General features: G+C 44.1%; 1 protein-coding gene across 5 annotated transcripts in view; it reads right to left on the reverse strand.

Moving 5' to 3' along the window:
• Positions 1 to 24,979, reverse strand: part of ENDOV (endonuclease V) — an 89,386-nt gene that overhangs the window by 55,374 nt on the left and 9,033 nt on the right. For 3 of the 5 annotated variants that reach the window (XR_012222182.1, XM_073554724.1, XM_073554726.1), the window contains exons 4-7: positions 21,656 to 21,695; positions 20,377 to 20,489; positions 4,201 to 4,269; positions 3,557 to 3,685 (exon numbers count right to left, since the gene is read on the reverse strand). Coding sequence is in view for 4 of the 5 variants with exons in the window: in XM_073554724.1 (XP_073410825.1) it covers positions 3,557 to 3,685; positions 4,201 to 4,269; positions 20,377 to 20,489; positions 21,656 to 21,695 (351 nt within the window). In the remaining variant the exon portion in view is untranslated. Of the gene's footprint in view, positions 1 to 2,949; positions 3,126 to 3,556; positions 3,686 to 4,200; positions 4,270 to 20,376; positions 20,490 to 21,655; positions 21,696 to 24,979 lie in introns of those variants that run through there. The other 2 variants (XM_073554725.1, XM_073554727.1) reach the window with 2 other exon arrangements.

Genomic DNA, 24,979 nt, shown 5'->3' on the forward strand with positions numbered 1-24,979 from the left:
TGACAAGTCCTGCTGGAGAATGAAATTTCCATCTCAAAAAAAATTGGCAGAGGGAAGCATGAAGTGCTCTAAAATTTCCTGGTAGATGGTTGCACTGACTTTGATCTTGATAAAAAACAGTGAACATCACATTAGACCTCAAGCAGCTTGGATTGTGGCCTCTCCACTCTTCCTCCAGACTCGGGGATCTTGATTTCCAAATGAAATGCAAAATTTACTTTCATCTGAAAACAACACCTTGAACCACTGAGCAACAGTCCTGTTCTTTTTCTCCTTGGCCCGGGTAAGACGCTTTTGGCGTTGTCGATTGGTCTTGAGTGGCTTGACACAAGGAATGCGACACTTGAACATCCAGCTTCTTTAGCAATGACCTTTAGTGGCTTACCCTCCTTGTGGATGTATCAATAACTGCCTTCTGAACACCGGTAAAGTCATCAGTCTTCCCCATGATTGTGGAGCCTACTGAAACAGACTAAGGGACCTTTTTAAATGCTAATTTAATTATTCTAATTTACTTAAATAATGACTTTTGTGTTTTCATTGGCTGTAAGCCATAATCATCAACATTAACAGAAATAAACACTTGAAATAGATCACTCTGTTTGTAATGACTATATGAGTTTCACTTTTTGTATTGAAGAACTAAAATAAATTAACGTTTTGATGATATTTTAATTTTGTGAGAAGCAACTGTGTATATGGATCCCTTTGCAGTTATAACAGCTCCCGCTCTTCTGGGAAGACTTTCAATATTATTTTGGAGGCACCTGTGGGAATATTGCCCATCATCCAGAAGAGCATTTGTGAGGTCAGACATTGGTGTTGGGGAGAGGCTGGGCTCACAATATCCATCATCCGAGTTTTGTGTGACAGGCCCACAACAAACACCCCCAACCATGTCTGCATGCACTGGGCACAGTCATGGGGAACAAAAAAGGGCCTGCGCAGGCGTACTTATCTACACTGTTGCGGTTAGAGCAAATTCCTTCAGTGCACAGGCGCCCATGTCATTTTTTTCCTCAAAATAATGTTTTATTAAGTAAATACATTGTCTAGTAATTTTCATGCACACTGTACTTGTCACACACATGTATGTATCTACCTATTCTGTATCTATTTACTGTATGTTATCCATCTCTTCTATCCTGTCAGCTCCTGCTGTGATTTTACAGAACCCGGCAAATGAATTACCGGCTATTCTTCTATATATCTCCCTCTGCAATCTAAGTACACATGTGGAATTATATAGTTAACAAAAAGTGTGAAACAACTGAAAATATGTGTTATATTCTAGGTTCTTCAAAGTAGCCACCTTTTGCTCTGATTGCTGCTTTGCACACTCTTGGCATTCTCTTGATGAGCTTCAAGAGGTAGTCACCGGAAATTGTCTTCCAACAGTCTTGAAGGAGTTCCCAGAGATGCTTAGCACTTGTTGGCCCTTTTGCCTTCACTCTGCGGTCCAGCTCACCCCAATCCATCTAGATTGGGTTCAGGTCTGGTGACTGTAGAGGCCAGGTCATCTGGCGTAGCACCCCATCACTCTCCTTCAAAGCACCCCCACACCATCACACCTCCTCCTCCATGCTTCACGGTGGGAACCAGGCATGTAGAGTCCATCCGTTCACCTTTTCTGCGTCGCACAAAGACACGGTGGTTGGAACCAAAGATCTCAAATTTGGACTCATCAGACCAAAGCACAGATTTCCACTGGTCTAATGTCCATTCCTTGTGTTCTTTAGCCCAAACAAGTCTCTTCTGCTTGTTGCCTGTCCTTAGCAGTGGTTTCTTAGCAGCTATTTTACCATGAAGGCCTGCTGCACAAAGTCTCCTCTTAACAGTTGTTGTAGAGATGTGTCTGCTGCTTGAACTCTGTGTGGCATTGACCTGGTCTCTAATTTGAGCTGCTGTTAACCTGCGATTTCTGAGGCTGGTGACTCAGATGAACTTATCCTCCGCAGCAGAGGTGACTCTTGGTCTTCCTTTCCTGGGGCGGTCCTCATGTGACCCAGTATCTTTGTAGCACTTCATGGTTTTTGCCACTGCACTTGGGGACACTTTCAAAGTTTTCCCAATTTTTCGGACTAACTGACCTTAATTTCTTAAAGTAATGATGGCCACTCGTTTTTCTTTACTTAGCTGCTTTTTTCTTGCCATAATACAAATTCTAACAGTCTATTCAGTAGGACTATCAGCTGTGTATCCACCAGACTTCTGCACAACACAACTGATGGTCCCAACCCCATTTATAAGGCAAGCAATCCCACTTACTAAACCTGACAGGGCACACCTGTGAAGTGAAAACCATTTCCGGTGACTACCTCTTGAAGCTCATCAAGAGAATGCCAAAAGTGTGCAAAGCAGTAATTAAAGCAAAAGGTGGCTACTTTGAAGAACCTAGAATATAAGACATACAGTATTTTCAGTTGTTTCACACTTTTTTGTTGATTATATAATTCCACATGCGTTAATTCATAGTTTTGATGCCTTCAGAGTGAATCTACAATTTTCAGTCATGAAAACAAAGAAAACTCATTGAAGGAGTAGGTGTATCCAAACTTTTGGTCAGTACAATACAGTACACACTGTATATATATATATATATATATATATATATATATATATATATATATATATATATATATATATATATATATATATATATATATATATACACACACACATACACATATACATACACATATACATACACACACAGGGTGGGCCATTTATATGGATAAACCTAAATGAAATGGGAATGGTTGGTGATATCAACTTCCTGTTTGTGGCACATTAGTATATGGGAGGGGGAAAACTTTTCAAGATGTGTGGTGACCATGGCAGCCATTTTGAAGTTGGCCATATTGGATCCTACTTTATTTATTTAAATGGGAAGAGGGTCATGTGACACATCAAACTTATTGAGAATTTCACAAAAAAACAATGGTGTGCTTGGTTTTAACGTAACTTTATTCTTTCATGAGTTATTTACAAGTTTATGACCATTTATAAAATGTGTTCAAAGTGCTGTGTTGGATTGTCAATGCAACCCTATTCTCCCACTCTTGAAACATTTTTCCTGACTCTTCCAGAAAGAGTCTCCCATTTGTTGGAGCTTCCTGGATGATCTGGGAGAGATGGCAAATGTGATAGATTTCAAAAAAGTAGACGAGTGTGAAAAATGCAGCCAAGCACTTCACACTTATGGACATCGTCAAGTAAACCCTAATGCTTTGTAGAAAATGCATAACAATTCAATTGCTTTGGAAAGAAGGCACGGTCACTTAAATACAAGTTCCTGTATAAGGCACCTAGGTAGGATAACTTGAAGGCTGCCATCTTTTTTTGTGTCCTCTCCCTTGCACACGTTCCCCTACAGAGAACCAGTAAGACTTTACATCCAGCTCCTTGACTTTAAGCGAGGGCTGTGCCCTATGTTTACGCAAAAGCTTTGAACCTCAGTGTCAGTAAAATGGAACATGGACCCCTCTGAAGGTGGAATAAAAAGTTAAATAGCAAAGAAATCTGACATTCATGGATGCTTGGTTAGATGACGCACCTGTCTAGTTGGCTCAGGCACCCGATACCTGCAGCAGGAGTGGACCAGCAGCACCGCAGTCTCCAGGCTTATTTTGTGGCCGACTGAGATATAGATAGGTTTAACACTTTTCTGGGTGCTCTTCAAAGCCTGCGTAAAGAAGTGCAGTGTCTGAGGTTACTACAGCCCTATGGAGACAGATGTGTAGAAAACCATGTGCCATAGCAACCAGCAATCGTGTCACAGGACGGTGATGGCTGCGCGCGTTAAAGGGACTCGGTGGGTACAGAATGACTTTTGAAACAAAGTACAGGTGCCCGGTGCATCATGGCGAGGCCAATCATTAGAGTGCACCTTCTCACTTGTCCTTTTGGACACTAAGCTAATAAACCTAGCTGCCAACCAGGTGGGGGCAACACTTTTTTCACCTAGTGCCCTAGTGACAGGGTGTGTACATGGTCCTGTGAACTACAATGCTATTAATGAGAAATATCTTGATATTTCCACAATTCCAGGGGCAGAAGCACGTTGTTGGGGGTCCGGGAACTAGATTGATGAACAGAACACCCATTGATGGCCAGTCTTACCAATATCAATGTATCATCAATGAAAACCCCTTCAATACAACAAGTGAATGAGTCTTGGCACAAGAGCCGCATACTTACTGCTCCCAGAACGTTCCCGATGCTGCCTTTCAGATAAAAGAAGTCTCCTCCATTTTTCAGCTCTTTCGCCTAGAAAAAAAATCATTATATATATATATATATATATATATATATATATATATATATATATATATATATAGTGTACAGGGAGCATATGGCAAAAAAGACAAGATGTAACCTATAAAATGAAGCTACATACTTATCTGCAGTCCAGAGCTGCATTTATAATGCTGCACTGGGAAGATATGGAGAAAGGAAGAAATGCTAGGATGTGTCTGCTCTCCATACTCAGTGCCGTACAGTTATTATGGGGGGGGGGGATGTTTGGGATGTGCTAATACTTTACAATGACAATTAGAAGTATTGTGAACGCTGCTCTGGAGTTTAATCCCGGATGCAGTGCAAAATTAGCAATGCCTTAACATAACTGCTCAACTAGAAAATCTATATATAAAATGTATAGTGAGGTACAAAGGTGATATGACGTCAACTCTGGGTATAATAAGTAAGGCTGTGTTCACACACAGCGTTTTTTTAGCGGTTTTTACCGCGGTTTTCACTATAAAACCGCTAAAAATAAGCTGCACAGTCATTTCTATGCATTTTGCACTTTTTGTGCACATTGATGCGTTTTTTTACTGCGAAAAAAACGCATCGCGGTAAAAAACGCAGCATGCACATTAATTTTGCGGATTTTTCCGCGGTTTAGGCTTCTCCCATGTTTTTAGAAACCGCTGCGGAAAAAAAACGCATCAAAACCGCGCAAAAAACGCCGCGGGAAAAATAGGTGCAGTTTCTGGGAAGGGATTCAGGTTTTTGATCAGAAATTTTCTGCAATGTGTGCACTTAGCCTAACTTTGCAAATACTTCACATAACTTGAGTTACAACATTTGTTACGTCTCATCCATTGCTAGTCACCATTGTGATGGCTGGTCAGTATAGGTAGTCAGACATTCCCCCTGTGCCATGTTACATTCTGGTGGACTGTATGTTGTGAAAACTACATCTTCTACAATGCAGAACATAGCAGAGCATGCGCTGTACAAACCCTGATCTACAAGGGAGCAGCGGGAAGGATTGAGGTTTTTCAAACTGAGTGTTAACAGTAAGGCAGCGGTATGGATATGAATAAAGAATAAAGGATGAGGATCATCAGAAGATAAGTAAAGAATCCGCCCAGCTTCTCAGCATTTATGTTTCCTCAGAGTGGTCTTTCAGCTCTGCTCACTTCATTGGGAAGAGGGCACAGACTGTGACATCACCTCTACAGATACCTTCTAGGTTGAGTGTTGGGACTAGGAAACGTGCAGGATTCCCGCAAGATTACCAGGTGCAATGTCACCAGCTCACACCCCCTAATGTGGAAGGGAGAGCCAGAATATCCCTTTAATAACCTAATGAATAGGACTAGATATGAAGGTGCAAGTGACTTGACCGACTCCGCTCAACACCCAATGCAGAAGTGAGAAGAATCAGAATACCCCTTTAATAAGCTCTCCTGACTTAATAATTGGCAAAAGTGTTGGCACCCTTGAAATTGTTCCAGAAAATGAAGTATTTCTCCAAAAAAGTTATTGAAATTACAAGTTTTGTTATACACATGTCCAATTCTCTTGTGTGTATTGGAACAACATAAAAAACACGGGGGGGGGGGGGGGAAACGCAAATTGGACATATATTTCACAAAACCCCCCAAAAATAGGCAGAACAAATTGTTGGCAACCTCAACTTAATATTTGGTTGCACACTCTTTGGATTAAATAACTGCAATCAATCGCTTCCTATAACCATCAACAAGCTTCTTGCACCTCTCAACTGGTATTTCGAACCACTCTTCTTTTACAAACTGCTCCAAGTGTCTCATATTTAAAGGGTGTTGTCTAGTGATGAGCGAACGTGCTCGGATAACGTCTTTCCCGAGCACGCTCAAGTGTTATTGGAGTATCTGGGAGTGCTCGTATATTATGTTCTAGTCACTGTAGCTGCACGATTTTCAGCTGTTAGACAGCCTCAACACATGTGGGGATTGCCTGTTTGTTTGTCGTTTTCCGAGCGCGTTCGCTTATCACTAGTGCTTTCTCCCAACAGCAATTTTGCAATCTCTCCACAGGTGTTCAATGGGATTTTGTTCCAGACTCACTGATGGCCACTACAGAACTATCCAGCACTTTATTTCCATCCATTTCTGAGTGCTTCTTGAAGTATGTTTCGGGTCATTGTCCTGCTGGAAGACCCATGACCCACAAAGCAAGCCCAGCTTTGTGACACTGGGCACTACATTGCAAGCCAAAATCCTTTGGTAATCTTCTGATTTCATGATGCCTTGCACAGTCAAGGCACACAGTGCCAGAGGAAGCAAAACAACCCCAAAACACCTTTGAACCTCCACCATATTTGGCTGTAGGTACTGTGTTCTTTTCTCTGTAATTCTTATTCCGTTTTCAGTGAACAGTAGAATGATGTGATTTACCAGAAAGCTCTATTTTTTTCTCTTCTGTCCACAAGACGCTTTCCGAGATGGATTTTGGCTTATTCACGTACATTTTTGCAAAGACTGCAGTCTAGCTTTTTTAGATCTCTGCCAGCAGTGGGGTTCTCCTGGGTCTCCTGCGATAGTCTTTCATTTCATTCAAATTTCGACTTATAGTTTGCGCTGACACTGATCCTCCCTGAGCCTGCTTGAATTTCTCTGGAACTTGATGGGGGCTGCTTATCCACCCTATGGTCTGTCCTGCGTCGCAACCTTTCATCAATTTTTCTCTACAGTAAATGTGCACCTACTACCAGTTGTAAACTTCTTGATTATGTTGTGCACCGTGGAAAAAGGAACATCAAGATCTCTGGACATGGATTTGTAACCTTGATATTGTTGATATTTTTCAACAATTTTGGTTCTCAAGTTCTCAGACAGTTCTCTTTTCCGCTTTCTTTTCTCCATGCTTAGTGTTGCACACACAGACACACAATGCAAAAACTGAGACAGATTCTTCCTTTTAACTGGTTTCAAGTATGACTTTCATATAGCCCACTCCTGTTTCTTGCCACAGGTGAGCTTGAACAAGCATCACATGCTTGAAACTAAGTTGTTTACTCACAATTTTGGAAAGGTGCCAACAATTTTGTCAGGCCCAATTAGGGGGTTTTGTATGAAATAATGTATAAACCAGGGGTCCCCAACCACCGGTCCGTGGCCCAGCACCGGGCCGTTGCAGTGCCCTTGCCGGTCCGCGGACAAAAGGAGAGCGGGCGGTGGTGCAGAAGCTGATACTCACCTAGCGGTTCGTCTGCACGGCGGTTTCATCCAGCGCTGAGCGGTCAAGTGTACCACTCATTTAAGGTCATGAATATGGACGCCACTCATCTCCCATAGGCGTGGCGTCCATATTCATAGACCTTAATGAGCGGTAGCACGTGACCGCTCCGCACAGGAGCTGAAGCACCGCGAGATGCGGGGAGGGAAGTTCAGCGACGGGAAGGAAGGTCAGCGACGTGAGGGTAAGTATGATGGGGGAGGATGGGGGAGCCGAGCAGAGCCATATATACAAGGGAGGGTGGGAGCGGAGCCATATATACAAGGGAGGGTGGGAGCGGAGCCATATATACAAGGGAGGGAGAGTGGGAGCGGAGCCATATATACAGGGGAGGGAGAGTGGGAGCGGAGCCATATATATATACAAGGGAGGGAGAGTGGGAGCCGAGCCATATATATATATATACAAGGGAGGGAGATTGGGAGCGGAGCTATATATATATATATATATATATATATATATATATATATATATATATATATATAAGGGAGGAAGAGTGGGAGCAGAGCCATGAATACATGGGAGGGAGCGGAGCCATATATACAGGGGAGGGAGAGTGGGAGCGGAGCCATATATACAGGGGAGGGAGAGTGGGAGCGGAGCCATGTATACAGGGAAGGGAGCGGAGCCATGTATACAGGATGGGAGAGTGGGAGCAGAGCCATGTATACAGGATGGGAGGGTGGGAGCAGAGCCATGTAAACAGGATGGGAGAGTGGTAGCAGAGCCATGTATACAGGATGGGAGAGTGGGAGCAGAGCCATGTATACAGGATGGGAGAGTGGGAGCAGAGTCATGTATACAGGATGGGAGAGTGGGAGCAGAGCCATGTATACAGGATGGGAGAGTGGGAGCAGAGTCATGTATACAGGATGGGAGAGTGGGAGCAGAGCCATGTATACAGGATGGGAGAGTGGGAGCAGAGCCATGTATACAGGATGGGAGAGTGGGAGCAGAGTCATGTATACAGGATGGGAGAGTGGGAGCAGAGTCATGTATACAGGATGGGAGAGTGGGAGCAGAGCCATGTATACAGGATGGGAGGGTGGGAGCAGAGCCATGTATACAGGATGGGAGAGTGGGAGCAGAGCCATGTATACAGGATGGGAGAGTGGGAGCAGAGTCATGTATACAGGATGGGAGAGTGGGAGCAGAGTCATGTATACAGGATGGGAGGGTGGGAGCAGAGTCATGTATACAGGATGAGAGAGTGGGAGCAGAGCCATGTATACAGGATGGGAGGGTGGGAGCAGAGCCATGTATACAGGATGGGAGGGTGGGAGCAGAGCCATGTATACAAGGGAGGGAGAGTGGGAGCGGAGCCATGTATACAAGGATGGGACGGGGGAGCCACACAGAGCTGGACAGGACGGAGGGAACCACACATACATTTTCTGATGATTAGAAAATAATCAGCATGTACAGTACTCCAGTACAATTGTTCTTAAGTGCTCAATGCTCCATTTCCTTGTAGGTTCCACTCATCATTAGCAGTGACGGTCATCAGTAGAAGTAGCCCGGTGCTCCCACTGAAACAGGGAAACAAGCCAGGTGCTCCCACTCATTCAAAACCTATGGTGAGTGGAGTCACATTATAAATGTTATAATTAAATGATAAGTATGCACTGCTAAACTACAACGCGTCCATAGCCCCGCCCCCTTATGACCAAATCCCCGCCCCTGTCACACCTCCATCCCGGGCCATGGAAGAATGGTCTTGCTTGAAGCCGGTCCCTGGTGCAAAAAAGGTTGGGGACCACTGGTTTAAACTGCCTTTTTTCTCCTTTTTTCAAAGGAAAAAAAACATGTATATAACAAAACATTGCAATAACATTCTGTGAAGGGTTAATACTAAAATCAGAGCTTAAGTTTCACTTCTCCATTTCTCTGTAGGTTTCGTTTTTTAACTTTTGTTGCTGTAAGATAAATTTTTATAATTGGCATGGGCTGTCATGAAACCAGACTGTTCTCATCAGGTACAAAGATAAGGGAGGCGGGAGTGTAAAACTCTGAAGAATATGTCATTATACTACTTTCTATTTGGATACAGACATATATGTAGTTTCCGGTTTTCTTGCAATATTATTGGCTTACAAAGTGAAATGATGCTATTGGTACTTGAGAACCTTGCATAATTAAGCAAAAGATTATAAAAGATATGACTAAAATAAAGGGGCTTAGTGATCTGCCTCGATCCTCCCGTACAGAGACCCCCGTCTCCGTGTGGTCATTTGAGTTGCTAGCAACACTGGAATAATTTGGAAATCACTGGCTCAACCGTGAAGGGTTAATTAGCCCTCCCTAAATAGCTACCTCGACAGTGGCGCCCAACGTGGGGCCCCCGAACAGGGACGCCTCTGCCCCCGGAGGACAACAAGACAAAGGACCCTCGGAGCGGACACAGGTGCTGGAAAATTGGGACTGATCACACCCCACGGCAACCACGGTAAGTTGGCAGTTATACTGTTCAGACTGACCGTTGGTGTGGTTTTCCTGTGCTTGTTGCTGCAAAGAGGATCTAAGGTTTGTCCCCTGGTGGGGTGATTCATGGGTGGAATCATATAGAGGTGTAGTCCCGTTGGGGGCCCAGTGCTCGAATCGTACCTCATAAGGGACGGACACCCCGGATTGACCAGTGATTGTGACTCTCTTTATAGTCAAAATATCCTGAAATTCCTGATCATTATTAGTAATTGGGCGTGGTGAGTGATCGAAGATGGGTAGGATACGTAACTCAGGTATATATAGATATATATCACCAGAGGTGTCCGGAGGGATAGTCTGAGACGCCCTCCTCCTTTCACTGAGTACCGCGAATTTTGGGCTTCCCAGAGGGGGTTGACCCAGTGGAACAGAGACTGAAATGGCCGCCAGATCTGTGCACAATTGAAGTAAGGGTATTTAGCTCTAAAGGAGAGAATTATGTTTCTGTGGAAGAAAAAGAAAAGTTTGGAATTGTGTGAAGGATCAGATACTGTTAGTCTTATGATTCAAAGACGAGGAAAGAAATTTGTCAAGAATGCAGGAAAAATATTTTCGATTCTGGGATTTCCTAAGGGCGGGAGGTTGTAGCCTACGCTATCGGATGAAGGAGTTAAAAAAAATAAAATAAAAGGGAGGTTGACTGATGATGGATTACTTAAAGGCGCTGAGGAATTCCGTGGCTTGGCACATGAATTGTATAATGAAGGTTATGTGGACATTGAACAGTAAGTGAGTTCTGATTGTTTTTGTTAATGCTATGTTGAAGAAGGAAAAATTGTCTATTATGACAGGGACGGGATGTTTTGTGGTTCAAGAAAGTGACTGTGGTGTGAGCATGTGATTGGTTAAGAAGGAACTAAGATTGATATTAATGTGTCAGGGAAATAGTTAAAAGTGATGATTTGAAACAAGAGGTCTCCCTGCTAGATGACAATTGTACAAGGAGACCGAGAGTCGCAGCCCCCACCTTTGCTGACGGCACCTATTATCATCCGCCGCCAGCCTTAGTCCCCGTTATTGCTAGTGGTTGAGTATCCACCCCTTCCATTTACCAGCTCCAGAGGGAAAAAAAAAAAGTTGTCAGAAGACTTTAACCTGCTCTGTTCAGGAGAGAGAGAGAGAGAGAAAAAAGCAAACTAGCAAGCTAGCAGCTGCTTCAGTACCCCCTCCCATCTTAGCCCACACCATATCCACCTTCGCCCCCACCGCAGCTGCGAGCACACAGCCAGTCTCTTATCAGTATCATTGAGTATCATTGGAGCACACAGCAAACTCTCGCCCCCCCCCCCCTTCGGACTTCAGCTAGTGGGAACCCTGCTCCTCAGCCCCTCCCTGATAATTCTCATTACTGCTCAGTTTGTAATCTCTCCCACATGTTCAGTAAATTTACTGGGGGCAGATTTATTATCACAGTTCCGCTCCGGAATACAATTCCAAGATGATGTTCAGATGGCTCTTACATTATAAAATCCCTATGTAAATGAAGACAGTGAGGAAATCTGTATTTTGCATGCCCTTCTTACGGTTATGATGGCCCTGATAGGCTCAGATCCACCCCCAATATTGCCAGAGGATCAATGACTCACCCCATACCTCTCAGAGATACCATCTAAACTCTGGTCAAATGGGCCAAATGATATAGGGAAAATGCCTGTAGAACCAGTAAAAGTGTTTCTCAAACCTGGTGCCTAATCCTCATACTCTTTTGTCCCAAATACCCCAGGATGCTGCTTGGTTTACAGTTATTGATCTTACCAATGCCTTCTTTAGCATCCCGTTACACCCAGACTGCCAGTTTCTATTTGCATTCACTTATCAGGGACGACAGTTCATATGGACAGTTATGTCACAAGGGGCCCAAAACAGTCCCAACCAGTTTGCAAAAAAAAAAAAAAAAAATGAGCAGGTGGCAGCACTGAACTGTCGGGTTTCGGCCTCGAGACTTCAGTTCTGCCTTGGTCAAGTGATATTCTTGGGTCACTGTCTCCAGGGTGCCAGACACCTCGCAGAAGAAAGAAAAATGGCTGTCAGCTCCCTTCCTTTCCCAAAAGATGAAACTGAACTCCAGCGTTTTCTTGGACTATGCACTTATTGTTGTCAGTGGATACCGGATGCATCCCGCATAATGCAACCCCTTTACAATGCCTTGAAAGCCGGTATAATGAACTATAAGGAAAGATGGCAGTGATGAGGATTACCTCCAACATGATTGTTCCCAACTTCTGACTGAAGAAACAGCTACTCCACCAAATGTCAGTGAGAATCCACTCCCAAATCCTGATCTGGTGTTATACACGGATGGTTCAAGATATGCTGACGAGTTTGGTAGATTCCACACGGGATATGCTGTTACCACAGAGGACACTGTAGTGCACGCAGCTGCGCTCCTGCCCTCACAGTCAGCACAAGAAACAGAACTCCAGGTTCTGTCTACTGCATGTACTTTGGCCAAGAACAGACGGGCTAATATATACACGGACTCACGGTATGCATTTGGTATTGCTCACGATTTTGGGGCTCTATGGGCCAAATCGAGGGTTTATTACTACTGCCGGAACCCCAGTGAAAAATGCTGAAGCTGTTAAAACCCTCATGGACTCTATCAAATTACCTACTCAGGTGGCTATTATCAAAGTTAAGGCGCATGGTCCTAGGAACAGCCCACAGACTGTTGGCAACATATTTGCGGATATGCAAGCAAAAGCCGCCACTCTCTTACCCGTTGAACCAACCATACCAACTATGGTGACCACACGCTCTCAGCGTAAACAGTTACAAGAAGCACTGACCCAACAAGAACCTGATGATCTACAACAGACTGAAGTTTTCTGTCGGACCCCGCGAGACCGCTTAATGACGATGCCGAGAATGTCTCCAAAGGAAGAGGTGAAGCAATGGAAGACTGATGGGGCACGAATGGATAATGGTCTCTGGAAAAAGGACCAACTCGTGTGTCTCCCTAAGCGGATGTACCCTGCTATTGCCACATAGGCACATGGACCTACACATCGAGGAAAGAATCAGACCCTCGCACTGGTGCAAAAATTCTACTGGGCCTCGGTTCCAACATGACTGCGAAGACCACAGCGAAGAAACTGGTGATGGAAGTTATATGCAGATATGGGGTTCCAGAAGTTGTTGAAAGTGATCATGGTCCGGCCTTTTCTTCTCATGTGTACCAAGAAGTTATGACAATGCTTGGATCCACTGTAGCCCTCCATACTCCACAATCCAGTGGGAAAGTTGAGAGGCTGAAAGGGACACTGAAGGGACAATTGACCAAAATGATGCAGGAGACTACGGCTCCATGGCCAGAGCTCCTACCCATTGTACTATACCATATTCGTACTACCCCTATTGCAAAACTTGGCCTGTCCCCATAAGAGATATTGTTTGGTACTAGGCCCCCAGTTGCAAATTTCCAGCCTCAGCAGTTATCAGAAGAAACTGACCGTGCTGTTCAATATGTTATTCAGCTTAGTAAAAATCTTACTAACACCCATGCTCTAGTTTCTTCTTCTTTTCCAGATTCAGCAGAAACCGACACCTGTCATAACCTGAAGCCTGGTGATTTGGTAGTCGTGAAGAAGCATGTCAGGAAGCATGGACTAGAACCCTTGTATGACGGTCCCTATCAAGTTCTCCTCATCACCCAACAAGCCAATAGCAAATGAAGGGACATAATGTTTTGGTTTTTCGCATTTTCCATATTATTATTGGTAGAAGTTAAAGTTAGAAGATATTCAATGACTCAGAGATCAATACAATAAAGATAATGATCGTACTAAGGACAGTTGGTGGTCAGACACCTTCTCCTTTCTCAATCCAGCCAATTGGTTTAAGGGAATTGGGGGCTGGGTAGCTGGGATCTTATAGAGCTTGTTACACATTGCTGCCTGTATCCTTGTTGTATATGTGATACTAAAACTTGTTCTTTGGTGTATTTCTGTATGTATTAGGAAATTCTGCACTAAGACAGCTAATGATGATACCAAAGGCGTCGTTGCCCCTGCTCTTCTCTGCACCGATCTGGCTTAGTGATCTGCCTCGATCCTCCCGTACAGAGACCCCCCCGTCTCCGTGTGGTCATTTGAGTTGCTAGCAACACTGGAATAATTTGGAAATCACTGGCTCAACCATGAAGGGTTAATTAGCCCTCCCTAAATAGCTACCTCGACAATTCTGCGATAAATACTTCATTTTCTGGAACAATTTCAAGGGTGCCAAAACTTTTGGCCAGGACTATTTTTAGTAAAAACGTTCCTTAAAACTGTGCATTGTGTAGTCATCCTGTAATTCTTCCTGGAAATTGATGAATTAATAGGCAACTGGGTGTTACCGTTTACCTTGTGTAAGGGTGGTTTCACATTAGCGCTTTTTAAGCGCACGCACGGCCGGGGGTAGCTCCGCCCCCGAGCCGGCTCTCTGCCCGGCGTGCCCGCCCCTTGCTTGTCGCGACGCCTCCTAGCGCACAGCGGCGCCTGCGATCGGTGCACCCTATCTTTAGCATAGGGTGCGCAGATCGTGCGCAGGCCGTGCGCTAGTTGCGCTTTGACCTGCGCTGCGCACTTTTGACGGTGCGCTGTGCGCGCCAAAATCCGAAAAGTTTGATTTTGGCGCGCACGGCGCACCGTCAAAAGTGCACAGCGCAGGTCAAAACGCAACTAGCGCACGGCCTGCGCACGATCTGCGCACCCTATGCTAAAGATAGGGTGCGCCGATCGCAGGCGCCGCTGTGCGCTAGGAGGCGGTGCTACAAGCAAGGGGCGGGCACGCCGGGCAGAGAGCCGGCTCGGGGGCGGAGCTACCCCCGGCCGTGCGTGCGCTTAAAAAGCGCTAATGTGAAACCACCCTTAGCGCTCTAGCATACTCTTGCAATGTCCATTCAGTGCTGACACCCCCCAGACTGGTAAGACCACCCAGTTGTCAACTTATATCTTGCCAAAAGTAATTATAAAGGAACAGCATTATGTAAAATACTAGGAAAATATGTTCAAGAATTTGTATTTCATGAAGAATACAATCTATATATATAAAACTGAATGTATGTGTGTATCACCAACCAATCACGAAGCACCTTTCATTTCACCAGAGCTGTTTAAAAGAAGCTGAGCTGTGATTGGTTGCTATGAGCAACAGTTTTCCTTGCAACCAATCACTAAGCATCTTTCATTTCACCAGAGCTGTTCAATAGATGAAAGCTGAGCTGTGATTGGTTGCTATGAGCAACAGTTTTCCCACTCCACAACACGTCAGCAGACACTGACCGGGTGGGAGAAATCTAGCATCCCCGGCAACATAAGCTCCCAGCCATTGTCTGCCCCCCCAGAAAGGAGCAGAGAGCACATGACAGAAATGAATCACCCCCTACCGTGCCCATATACACATCACACATCCTCCATCCCATAGGCACATCTTCCCTCTTAAAGGTATCTCCAGTATGGAAGTTAGGGCAAATCCCTCAGAGCTCTGATTCTGACCCCAGTCTCTCTTAAATGGATCATTGGTACGGAAGTTAGGGCAATTCTACTGAGCACTCTGGTTCTGACCCCAGGCCGCTGTTAAAGGGATGCCCGGTATGGAAATGAGGGCAAATCCACTCTGCGCTTTGGTACTGACACCAGGCCTCTCTTAAAGGGATCTCCGGTATGGAAGTAAGGGTAAATCCCTCAGCGCTCTGATTCTCACCCCAGGCTTCTATTAAAGGGATCGTTGGTATGGAAGTCAGGGCAAATCCACTTAGCGCTCTGGTTCTGACGCCAGGCCTCTCAAAGGGTATCCCCGGTATGGAAGTTAGGACCGTTCCACTCAGCGCACTGGTTCTGACCCCAGGCTGACGGGATGATGTGGGATATTAGTGGTAGTAGTCCGGTAGCCCTGGCTGACGGAATGATATGGGATATTATAGTGAATGTGGCTAAGCGGAGTGGCCGGGGCTCTACACTCAGCTTTATATATATATATATATATATATATATAATCATTATAATTTGTTATAACTAACCGCAGTTAGTTACTATGACCGGGCAACGCCGGGCTCTTCAGCTAGTTATTTAATAAAATAGACACGTCAGGGGAGATGATAGATCCCCTCTAAACTGTTCAGGGAAATGAAGCCAACCATTTGCTAGAATCCAGAACTTCATAAACATAGCAAATATCCAAAACTGATAAATGATGTTTCAGTGAAATCCCATCTCTGATACCAGGAAAAAGTGACCGCAGCGTTACATTATTGATCATCTTCAGGCTGCAGAGAGATTTGCGGCAAATGGGAAAATAAATCCGTCTACTAAACGCGCTGCTTCTGCAGTAACGTCTGGATATTAAAGGGTTACGTAACAATAATCAATGACGAGCGGTGTAATGTGAATTTGTGCTGCGCATTAACACAGCGGCAAGAAAATTTACTCTGCAATTAAAATTCGGTTTATTAGTAAAATTTACAAACGTTCTGCTGTTTGCAATAAACCAAATAAGAATTTATAAACGTCAACAACTGATATAAGAAGAGGTTTCTCCAAGTTCATGAAAAAATTACACTTTTACTGTGTACTGATGAACCCTCAGAAATATTCATCCCTCCGTGACAAGGGTCTTTAGCAATCAGTAGAGCCCCTTTTTGACAGACACTCCAAAATTTTCCAGAAAGTCTTCTGAATCTAAGCCCTGGTGGATTCTGAAATAGGCTTGGGATCATTGTCCCGTTGGAAGGTCCAATGATGCCCAAGCGTCACCTCCTCAAGGCATGATATTTTCTCCTAGGATTTCCTGATACTTGATCAGATCCATATTGCCATCCACAAGTTTCCAGTGCTAAAGGAAGCAAGCAGCTCCAAACCATCACAGAGCCACTGACATTTTTCACTGTATGCATTACTGAGTCACTGACTTGATTCACTGTAGGCAACACTGAGCCACCACCATACTTCATTGTAGGCATCACTGAGCTATCGTCATGCTTCTCTGTAGCATCACCGAGCCACTGCCATGTATCATTATAGGCATCACCAAGTCACCAGCATGCTTTATTGTAGGCATCACCATGCCACAGCCACCATTTACTTTAGACATCACTGAGCCACCATGCTTTACTGTAAGAAGGGTGTTCTTTTCAGCATGTGCTTCATTCTTCCTCCTACAGACATACCACTGATCCATAAACCTGAAAAGTTTCAGTTTTATAAAATCGCTGCACAGAACAAAATCATAAAATAAAACTTTTTTTGTCTGAACACCTGTTTCCTCAGCAATCTAAAGGTACTGTCACACTTAGCGATGCACCAGCGATCCCTACCAGCGATATGACGTGGTCAGGATCGCTGGTGCATCGCTAAGTGGTCGCTAGTGAGCTGCTACACAGGCAGATCTCACCAGCGACATAGCAGGGGCCGAGGGTCGCTACTTACCTGTCAGACGAGGCGATCCTGACGTCCTACTGCCCACGTCCACGCGTCGCTCGTAGGCGCCACAGGAAGCCCAGCAGGAAGCTGATGACGAGAAACGGTCCAGGACGTTCTCGCGCGATCAGCGATCACCAGCGGGGGAGCGGTCGGAGGTAAGTATCAGACATAGCGATATCGCTAACAATATCGCTATAACGTCACAAAACCTGTGACGTTATAGTGATATTGCTAGCTTTATCGCTTAGTGTGACAGGCCCTTAAGTGAGTACTGCTATCACCTGAACCTCTATGAACATTTTCTGCCTTTTTATCAACTCAAGAATATTAGTGGCTATGAGGCCATTGCTCATGAGCAATGGGCTAAGATTTCTCAAGAATACTGTCAGTCTGGCTATGTATCACGTCTGCAGCAGGTCATAACAACCAGGGGGGCTTTACTGAGTTCTACATACATTTGGCATGAAGGGGGGGAATACTTTGGAGACTGCAGACGTCATTAAAAGTGGAATTTTGTGCTGAATTTGGAGAAATAACTTGTTATATTAGTTATTCTCAGATATTTACATTGTTCTTGTTTGATCGGTTTATTGCGAACAGCAGAAATATTGTAAATTTTGCTAATAAGACGAATTTACAATAGTGGTGAACAGTTTTTATTACAACTGTATGTCATGGGGTTTAACCAAAATAGTCCCTTCTTCGAGTATCACAAAGCCAACCTGACTATACTATTGAGGCGATTTGTCCGTTTCGGCGGGTAAGTGATAATAGTACAGAATGTGAATTCTGGATTAACTCCTTCCCAACATGCCCCATACTAGTACTGCGCAAACAGCAGTACTAGTATGGCGGCACGATCGCGCAATTAAAAAGACGAATGTAAATAAAAATGGTATCGCTGAAAAAGTCATCTTGTCCCACAAAAAATAAGCCGCTCTTATCGCTCTCAAAATATGGTGATGCAAAAACTAGTTTTCGCAAGAAAAAGCGTCTTTTAGTGTGTGACAGCTGTCAAACATAAAAAAATGTTATAAATCTGGTATTGCTGTAATCGCACCGACCCGAAGAATAAAGTCGTCTAATCACTTATACCGCATGAGGAACGATGTAAAAAATAAATAAAACCAATTCTTCACATGCTGCTGATTTTTTCATTCTGCCTCCCAAAGATTGAAGTAAGGCTTGGCGCACATTTATCCTACATTATAAACTTCTGTGAAGCACCTGGGGGTTCAAGTTGCTCAATACACATCTAGATAAGTTCCCTAAGGGGTCTAGTTTTGAAAATGGTGTCACTTGTGTGGGATTTACACTGTTTCAGCACATCAGGGGCTCTCCAAACACGACATGGAAACCGCTAATTATTCCAGCAAATTTTACATTCAAAAAGTGTGATGGCGCTCCTTCCCTTCTGAGCCCTGCCTTGCGCCCAAACAATAGATTTCCCCCACATAATCGGTATCGGCATGCTCATGAGAAATTGCACAACAAAATGTATGGTCCATTTTCTCCTGTTACCATTGCGAAAGTAAAAAAAAAAAAAATTAGGTCTAAAGGAAAATTTTTGTGAACGGAAAGTAAATGTTTATTTTTTCCTTCCACATTCCAAAAATTCTTGTGAAGCACCTGAAGGGTTAATAAACTTCTTGAATGTGGTTTTGAGCACCTTGAGGGGTGCAGTTTTTAGAATGGTGTCATTTTTGGGTATTTTCTGTCATATAGACCCCTCAAAGTAGCTTTAAATGTGATGCGGTCCCTAAAAAAAATGGTTTTGCAAATTTTGTTGTAAAAATGAGAAATAGCTGCCCAACTTTTTAACCCTTATAACTTCCTAAGAAAAAAATGATGTTTCCAAAATCGTAAAGTAGACATTCGGGAAATGTTATTTATTAACTATTTTTTTGCGATTTTACTCTCTGATTTAAGGGCATAAAAATTAAAACTTTGAAAATTGCAAAATTTTCGCCAAATTTCCGTTTTTTTAACAAATAAATGCAAGTCATAGCAAAGAAATTTTACCACTATCATAAAGTACAATATGTTCCACCTGTTTCCTTCTTCCAAATATTATTCTGAATCTGCACCCTACTATTCATCTGTCTCCACACCCTCCATGCACACGATAACTGCACTTGATACTTGACTATTGCACTTAAACACACGGGCTGATGACCGGATCATGCAGCTTTATATGAAAATCCCTATTATAATTGCCAGACCCCAATTAACAAGCACTTTTCACCTACTGTGTCCCCCCCATTTCCTTGTAGATTGTAAGCTTGCGAGCAGGGACCTCACTCCTAATGTCACTGTTTAAATTGTCTTAACTCGTATTGAATTTATTGTCTGTACATGTCCCCGCTTAATTGTAAAGTGCTGCAGAATATGTTGGCGCTATATAAATAAAAATTATTATTATTATTATTATTATTATTATTATTATTATTATGTCACAAGAAAACATTCTCAGAAACAGCGGGATCCGTTGAAGCGTTTTAGAGTTATGACCCCATAAAGTGACAGTGCTCAGAATTGAAAAAATTGGCTTGGTCAGAAAGGTGAAAACAGACTTAGGGGTGAAGGGGTTAAGCAGCAGCCCGTGCAGGAGCAGATATTTACTACTACCCAATGGGTTGTGGGATCATTTTTGCACCCATTAAGGACCCCTGCATGGTAATTGCTAATCTTTATTATTAGGACCCAGGTGGTCATCAGAAGCTAGCTAGACATTTGTGTGTTTTCATTCATTGACATGGTTGTGTGTAATACACCACCTGCCTTGTAGGGGCGCTGCAGGAAAAATTTATAGAGAAATTTCTTAGGTTCTGTAGGAGGTCTCGGGATCTGCCAGCTCTCAGGTTACAGGGACTGTACGGGATGACACACCTGAATAAACATTACAACATAATATGGAGACACGTGCTGTACTGTACTTTGTATAAGTTGGATTGAATTTCAGGGCGTCCCAAGTCACCTGCTCTTTATGGGACTCATTATTTTCCAGACCATCCACTTGAAGCAAGTTCTTTGCAACACCAATGGTGGGTAAACCAGTGAGGGTCCCAAGGTGACAAGCCACTCCGAAACCTGGAGTGGGGTAAAGGGGAAATAAAGAAAATTATGCCCAATATTCGAAGGCCATGGTCAGTGCTAACAAGACTGAGGGTCTTTTTTTTCTGTAGGGTATTAAAACATGACTCCCAACAAGCCCTCTCTGCCAGTAGTCAAGAGCAGGAGCTTCCCTTAACCATAGTTGCCAACTCTGCAAAAACATCCAAAAGGCTACCATAAAAAGGGGCAGACCTTCAGGACTACCGGAAGAGTTTGCAAATATCCTCAGAGCACTCCCAAAACCTGTGGAGTGGCATGGCCTGAGAAAAGGGCTGCTCTTCATCAGCATTCTACCAGCACTATAGGTGCTAAAGAATTGTGTCCCTCACTTCCCAGCATGCATTACCAATTGGCTAGCTTCCTTTTTCTTTAATTTTAACAGTCTGCATGAATGACTGGCTATAAAAGTAAAAATAAGGGGTGGTAATAAGCACCGTGTCCGAGTAGGACAATTTTAAGGGAGGGTCTACTGCTCTAGGTTACTGATAAGCAATTTGGAGTCTGCAGGGGGGATTTCAAACCGGTGAAAAAGCCCCTTTAAAGGGAATCTGTCACCTCATTTTTCCCCTATGAGATGCGGCCACCGCCATCAGGGGCTTATCGACAGCATTCTGTAATGCTGTCGATAAGCCCCCCGACGTAACCTGAAAGATAAAAAACGAGTTAGATTATACTCACCTGGGGGTCCGGTCCGATGAGTGTCGCGGTCCGGCGCTTCCCATCTTCTAGTGATGACGTCCTCCTCCTTACTTCTGCCACGTCGCCGACAAAGGTCAGAGAGGTCCAGCGCCTGCGCACTGCAGTACTTTATTCTGCCCTCAACAGGGCAGATATAGTACGCCTGCGCAGGAACCGCGGCAGAAGTAAGAAGGAGGACGTCATCGCTAGAAGATGGGAGGCGCCGGACCAGACCACGACACCCATCGGACTGGACCACGCCCCCCGTGAGTATAATCTAACTTGTTTTTCCTTCTCTTTCAGGTTACATCGGGGGCTTATCTACATCATTACAGAATGCTGTAGATAAGCCCCTGATGGGTGTGGCCGCAGTTTATAGGCCAAAAATGGGGTGACAGATTCCCTTTAACACACATTACTAGGGAAAGGTCACAATCTAGTAAAGTAAGCAAAATACTAATTACCCCTGTGGTGAAGGATTCCGTTCCCATCTACAAACAGCACCTGGAACATAAAATAGCCAAATCTCACATTGGAGACTGAAATGCAGGAAAGTGACTATACTTAAAGTATTTAGCTGCATAGATAAATGCCCACATTACAACTTAGATAAAGTAAATCTTCATTACTATAATAATCCTGAGTTACAGCCTGTATTATACCCCAGAGCTGCACTCACTATTCTGCTGGTGGAGTCACTGTGTACATACATTACATTACTTATCTTGTACTGATCCTGAGTTACATCCTGTATTATACTCCAGAGCTGCACTCACTATTCTGCTGGTGGAGTCACTGTGAACATACATTACATTACTTATCTTGTACTGATCCTGAGTTACATCCTGTATTATACTCCACTCACTATTCTGCTGGTGGAGTCACAGTGTACATACATTACATTACTTAAGGGCCCTTTACACATAGCAATATCGCTAGCGATATCGCTAAAGCTTCACTGATTTTGTGACGCAGCAGTGATATCACTAGCGATATCGCTACATGTGACACTTACCTCCGACCGGCTCCCCCGCTGGCTATCGCTGATCGCGCTAGATCGGCCTGGTCCATTTCTCGTCGTCGGCTTCCTGCTGGCGCCGACGAGTGAGCCATGGACGCAGGCGGAAGACGGTCACCCTCACCGCGTCTGACAGGTAAGTAAGTAACGACCGCTGCTGCATCGCTAGTGAGATCTGCCTGTTTCGCAGCTCACTAGCGATCATTTAGCGATGAACCAGCGATCCTGACCGGGTCATATTGTGGTCTGGATCGCCGATGCATCGCTAAATGCAACAGGGCCTTTATCCTGAACTGATCCTGAGTTACATCCTGTTTTATACTCCAGAGCTGCACTCACTATTCTGCTGGTGCAGTCACTGTGTACATACATTACATTACTTATCCTGTACTGATCCTGAGTTACATCCTGTATTATACTCCAGAGCTGCACTCACTATTCTGCTGGTGCAGTCACTGTGTACATACATTACTGATCCTGTACTGATCCTGAGTTACATCCTCTATTATACTCCAGAGCTGCACTCACTATTCTGCTGGTGCAGTCACTGTGTACATACATTACTTATCCTGTACTGATCCTGAGTTACATCCTGTATTATACCCCAGAGCTGCACTCACTATTCTGCTGGTGAAGTCACTGTGTACATACATTACTTATCCTGTACTGATTCTGAGTTACATCCTGTATTATACCCCAGAGATGTACTCACTATTCTGCTGGTGCCGTCACTGTGTACATACATTACATTACTTATCCTGTACTCATCCTGAGTTACATCCTGTATTATACTCCAGAGCTGCACTCACTAGTCTGCTGGTGCAGTCACTGTGTACATATATTACATTACTTATCCTGTACTCATCCTGAGTTACATCCTGTATTATACTCCAGAGCTGCACTCACTATTCTGCTGGTGGAGTCACTGTGAACATACATTACATTACTGATCCTGTACTGATCCTGAGTTACATCCTGTATTATACTCCAGAGCTGCACTCACTATTCTGCTGGTGCAGTCACTGTGTACATACATTACTTATCCTGTTCTGATCCTGAGTTACATCCTGTATTATACTCCAGAGCTGCACTCACTATTCTGCTGGTGGAGTCACTGAGTACATACATTACATTACTTATCCTGTACTCATCCTGAGTTACATCCTGTATTATACTCCAGAGCTGCACTCACTATTCTGCTGGTGGAGTCACTGTGAACATACATTACATTACTGATCCTGTACTGATCCTGAGTTACATCCTGTATTATACCCCAGAGCTGAACTCACTATTCTGCTGGTGCAGTCATTGTATACATACATTACATTACTTATCTTGTACTGATCCTGAGTTACATCCTGTATTATACTCCACTCACTATTCTGCTGGTGGAGTCACAGTGTACAGACATTACATTACTTAAGGGCCCTTTACACATAGCAATATCGCTAGCGATATCGCTAAAGCTTCACCGATTTTGTGACGCAGCAGTGATATCACTAGCGATATCGCTACATGTGATACTTACCTCCGACCGCCTCCCCCGCTGGCTATCCCTGATCGCGCTAGATCGGCCTGGTCCATTTCTCGTCGTCGGCTTCCTGCTGGCGCCGATGAGCGAGCCATGGACGCAGGCGGAAGACGGTCACCCTCACCGCGTCTGACAGGTAAGTAACGACCGCTGCTGCATCGCTAGTGAGATCTGCATGTTTCGCAGCTCACTAGCGATCATTTAGCGATGAACCAGCGATCCTGACCGGGTCATATTGTGGTCTGGATCGCCGGTGCATCGCTAAATGCAACAGGGCCTTTATCCTGAACTGATCCTGAGTTACATCCTATTTTATACTCCAGAGCTGCACTCACTATTCTGCTGGTGCAGTCACTGTGTACATACATTACTGATCCTGTACTGATCCTGAGTTACATCCTGTATTATACTCCAGAGCTGCACTCACTATTCTGCTGTTGGAGTCACTGTGTACATACATTACTTATCCTGTACTGATCCTGAGTTTCATCCTGTATTATACCCCAGAGCCGCACTCACTATTATGCTGGTGCAGTCACTGTGTACATATATTACATTACTTATCCTGTACTGATCCTGAGTTACATCCTGTATTATACTCCAGAGCTGCACTCAATATTCTGCTGGTGCAGTCACTGTGTACATACATTACATTACTTATAATGTACTGATCCTGAGTTACATCCTGTATTATACCCCAGATCTGCACTCACTATTCTGCTGGTGCAGTCACTGTGTACATACATTACATTACTTATCCTATACTGATCCTGAGTTACATCCTGTATTATACTCCAGAGCTGCACTCACTATTCTGCTGGTGCAGTCACTGTGTACATACATTACTTATCCTGTACTGATCCTGAGTTACATCCTGTATTATACTCCAGAGCTGCACTCACTATTCTGCTGGTGCAGTCACTGTGTACATACATTACTGATCCTGAGTTACATCCTGTATTATACCCCAGAGCTGCACTCACTATTCTGCTGGTGCAGTCACTGTGTACATACATTACTGATCCTGTACTGATCCTGAGTTACCTCCTGTATTATATTCCAGAGCTGCACTCACTATTTTGCTGGTGCAGTCACTGTGTACATACATTACTGATCCTGAGTTACATCCTGTATTATACTCCAGAGCTGTGCTCACTATTCTGCTGGTGTAGTCACTGTGTACATATATTACATTACTTATCCTGTACTCATCCTGAGTTACATCCTGTATTATACTCC

Source organism: Dendrobates tinctorius, unplaced genomic scaffold (assembly GCF_039654945.1).
Source record: "Dendrobates tinctorius isolate UK_male_01 unplaced genomic scaffold, ASM3965494v1 ptg000212l, whole genome shotgun sequence".
In the NCBI taxonomy this organism is placed as follows: domain Eukaryota; kingdom Metazoa; phylum Chordata; class Amphibia; order Anura; family Dendrobatidae; genus Dendrobates; species Dendrobates tinctorius.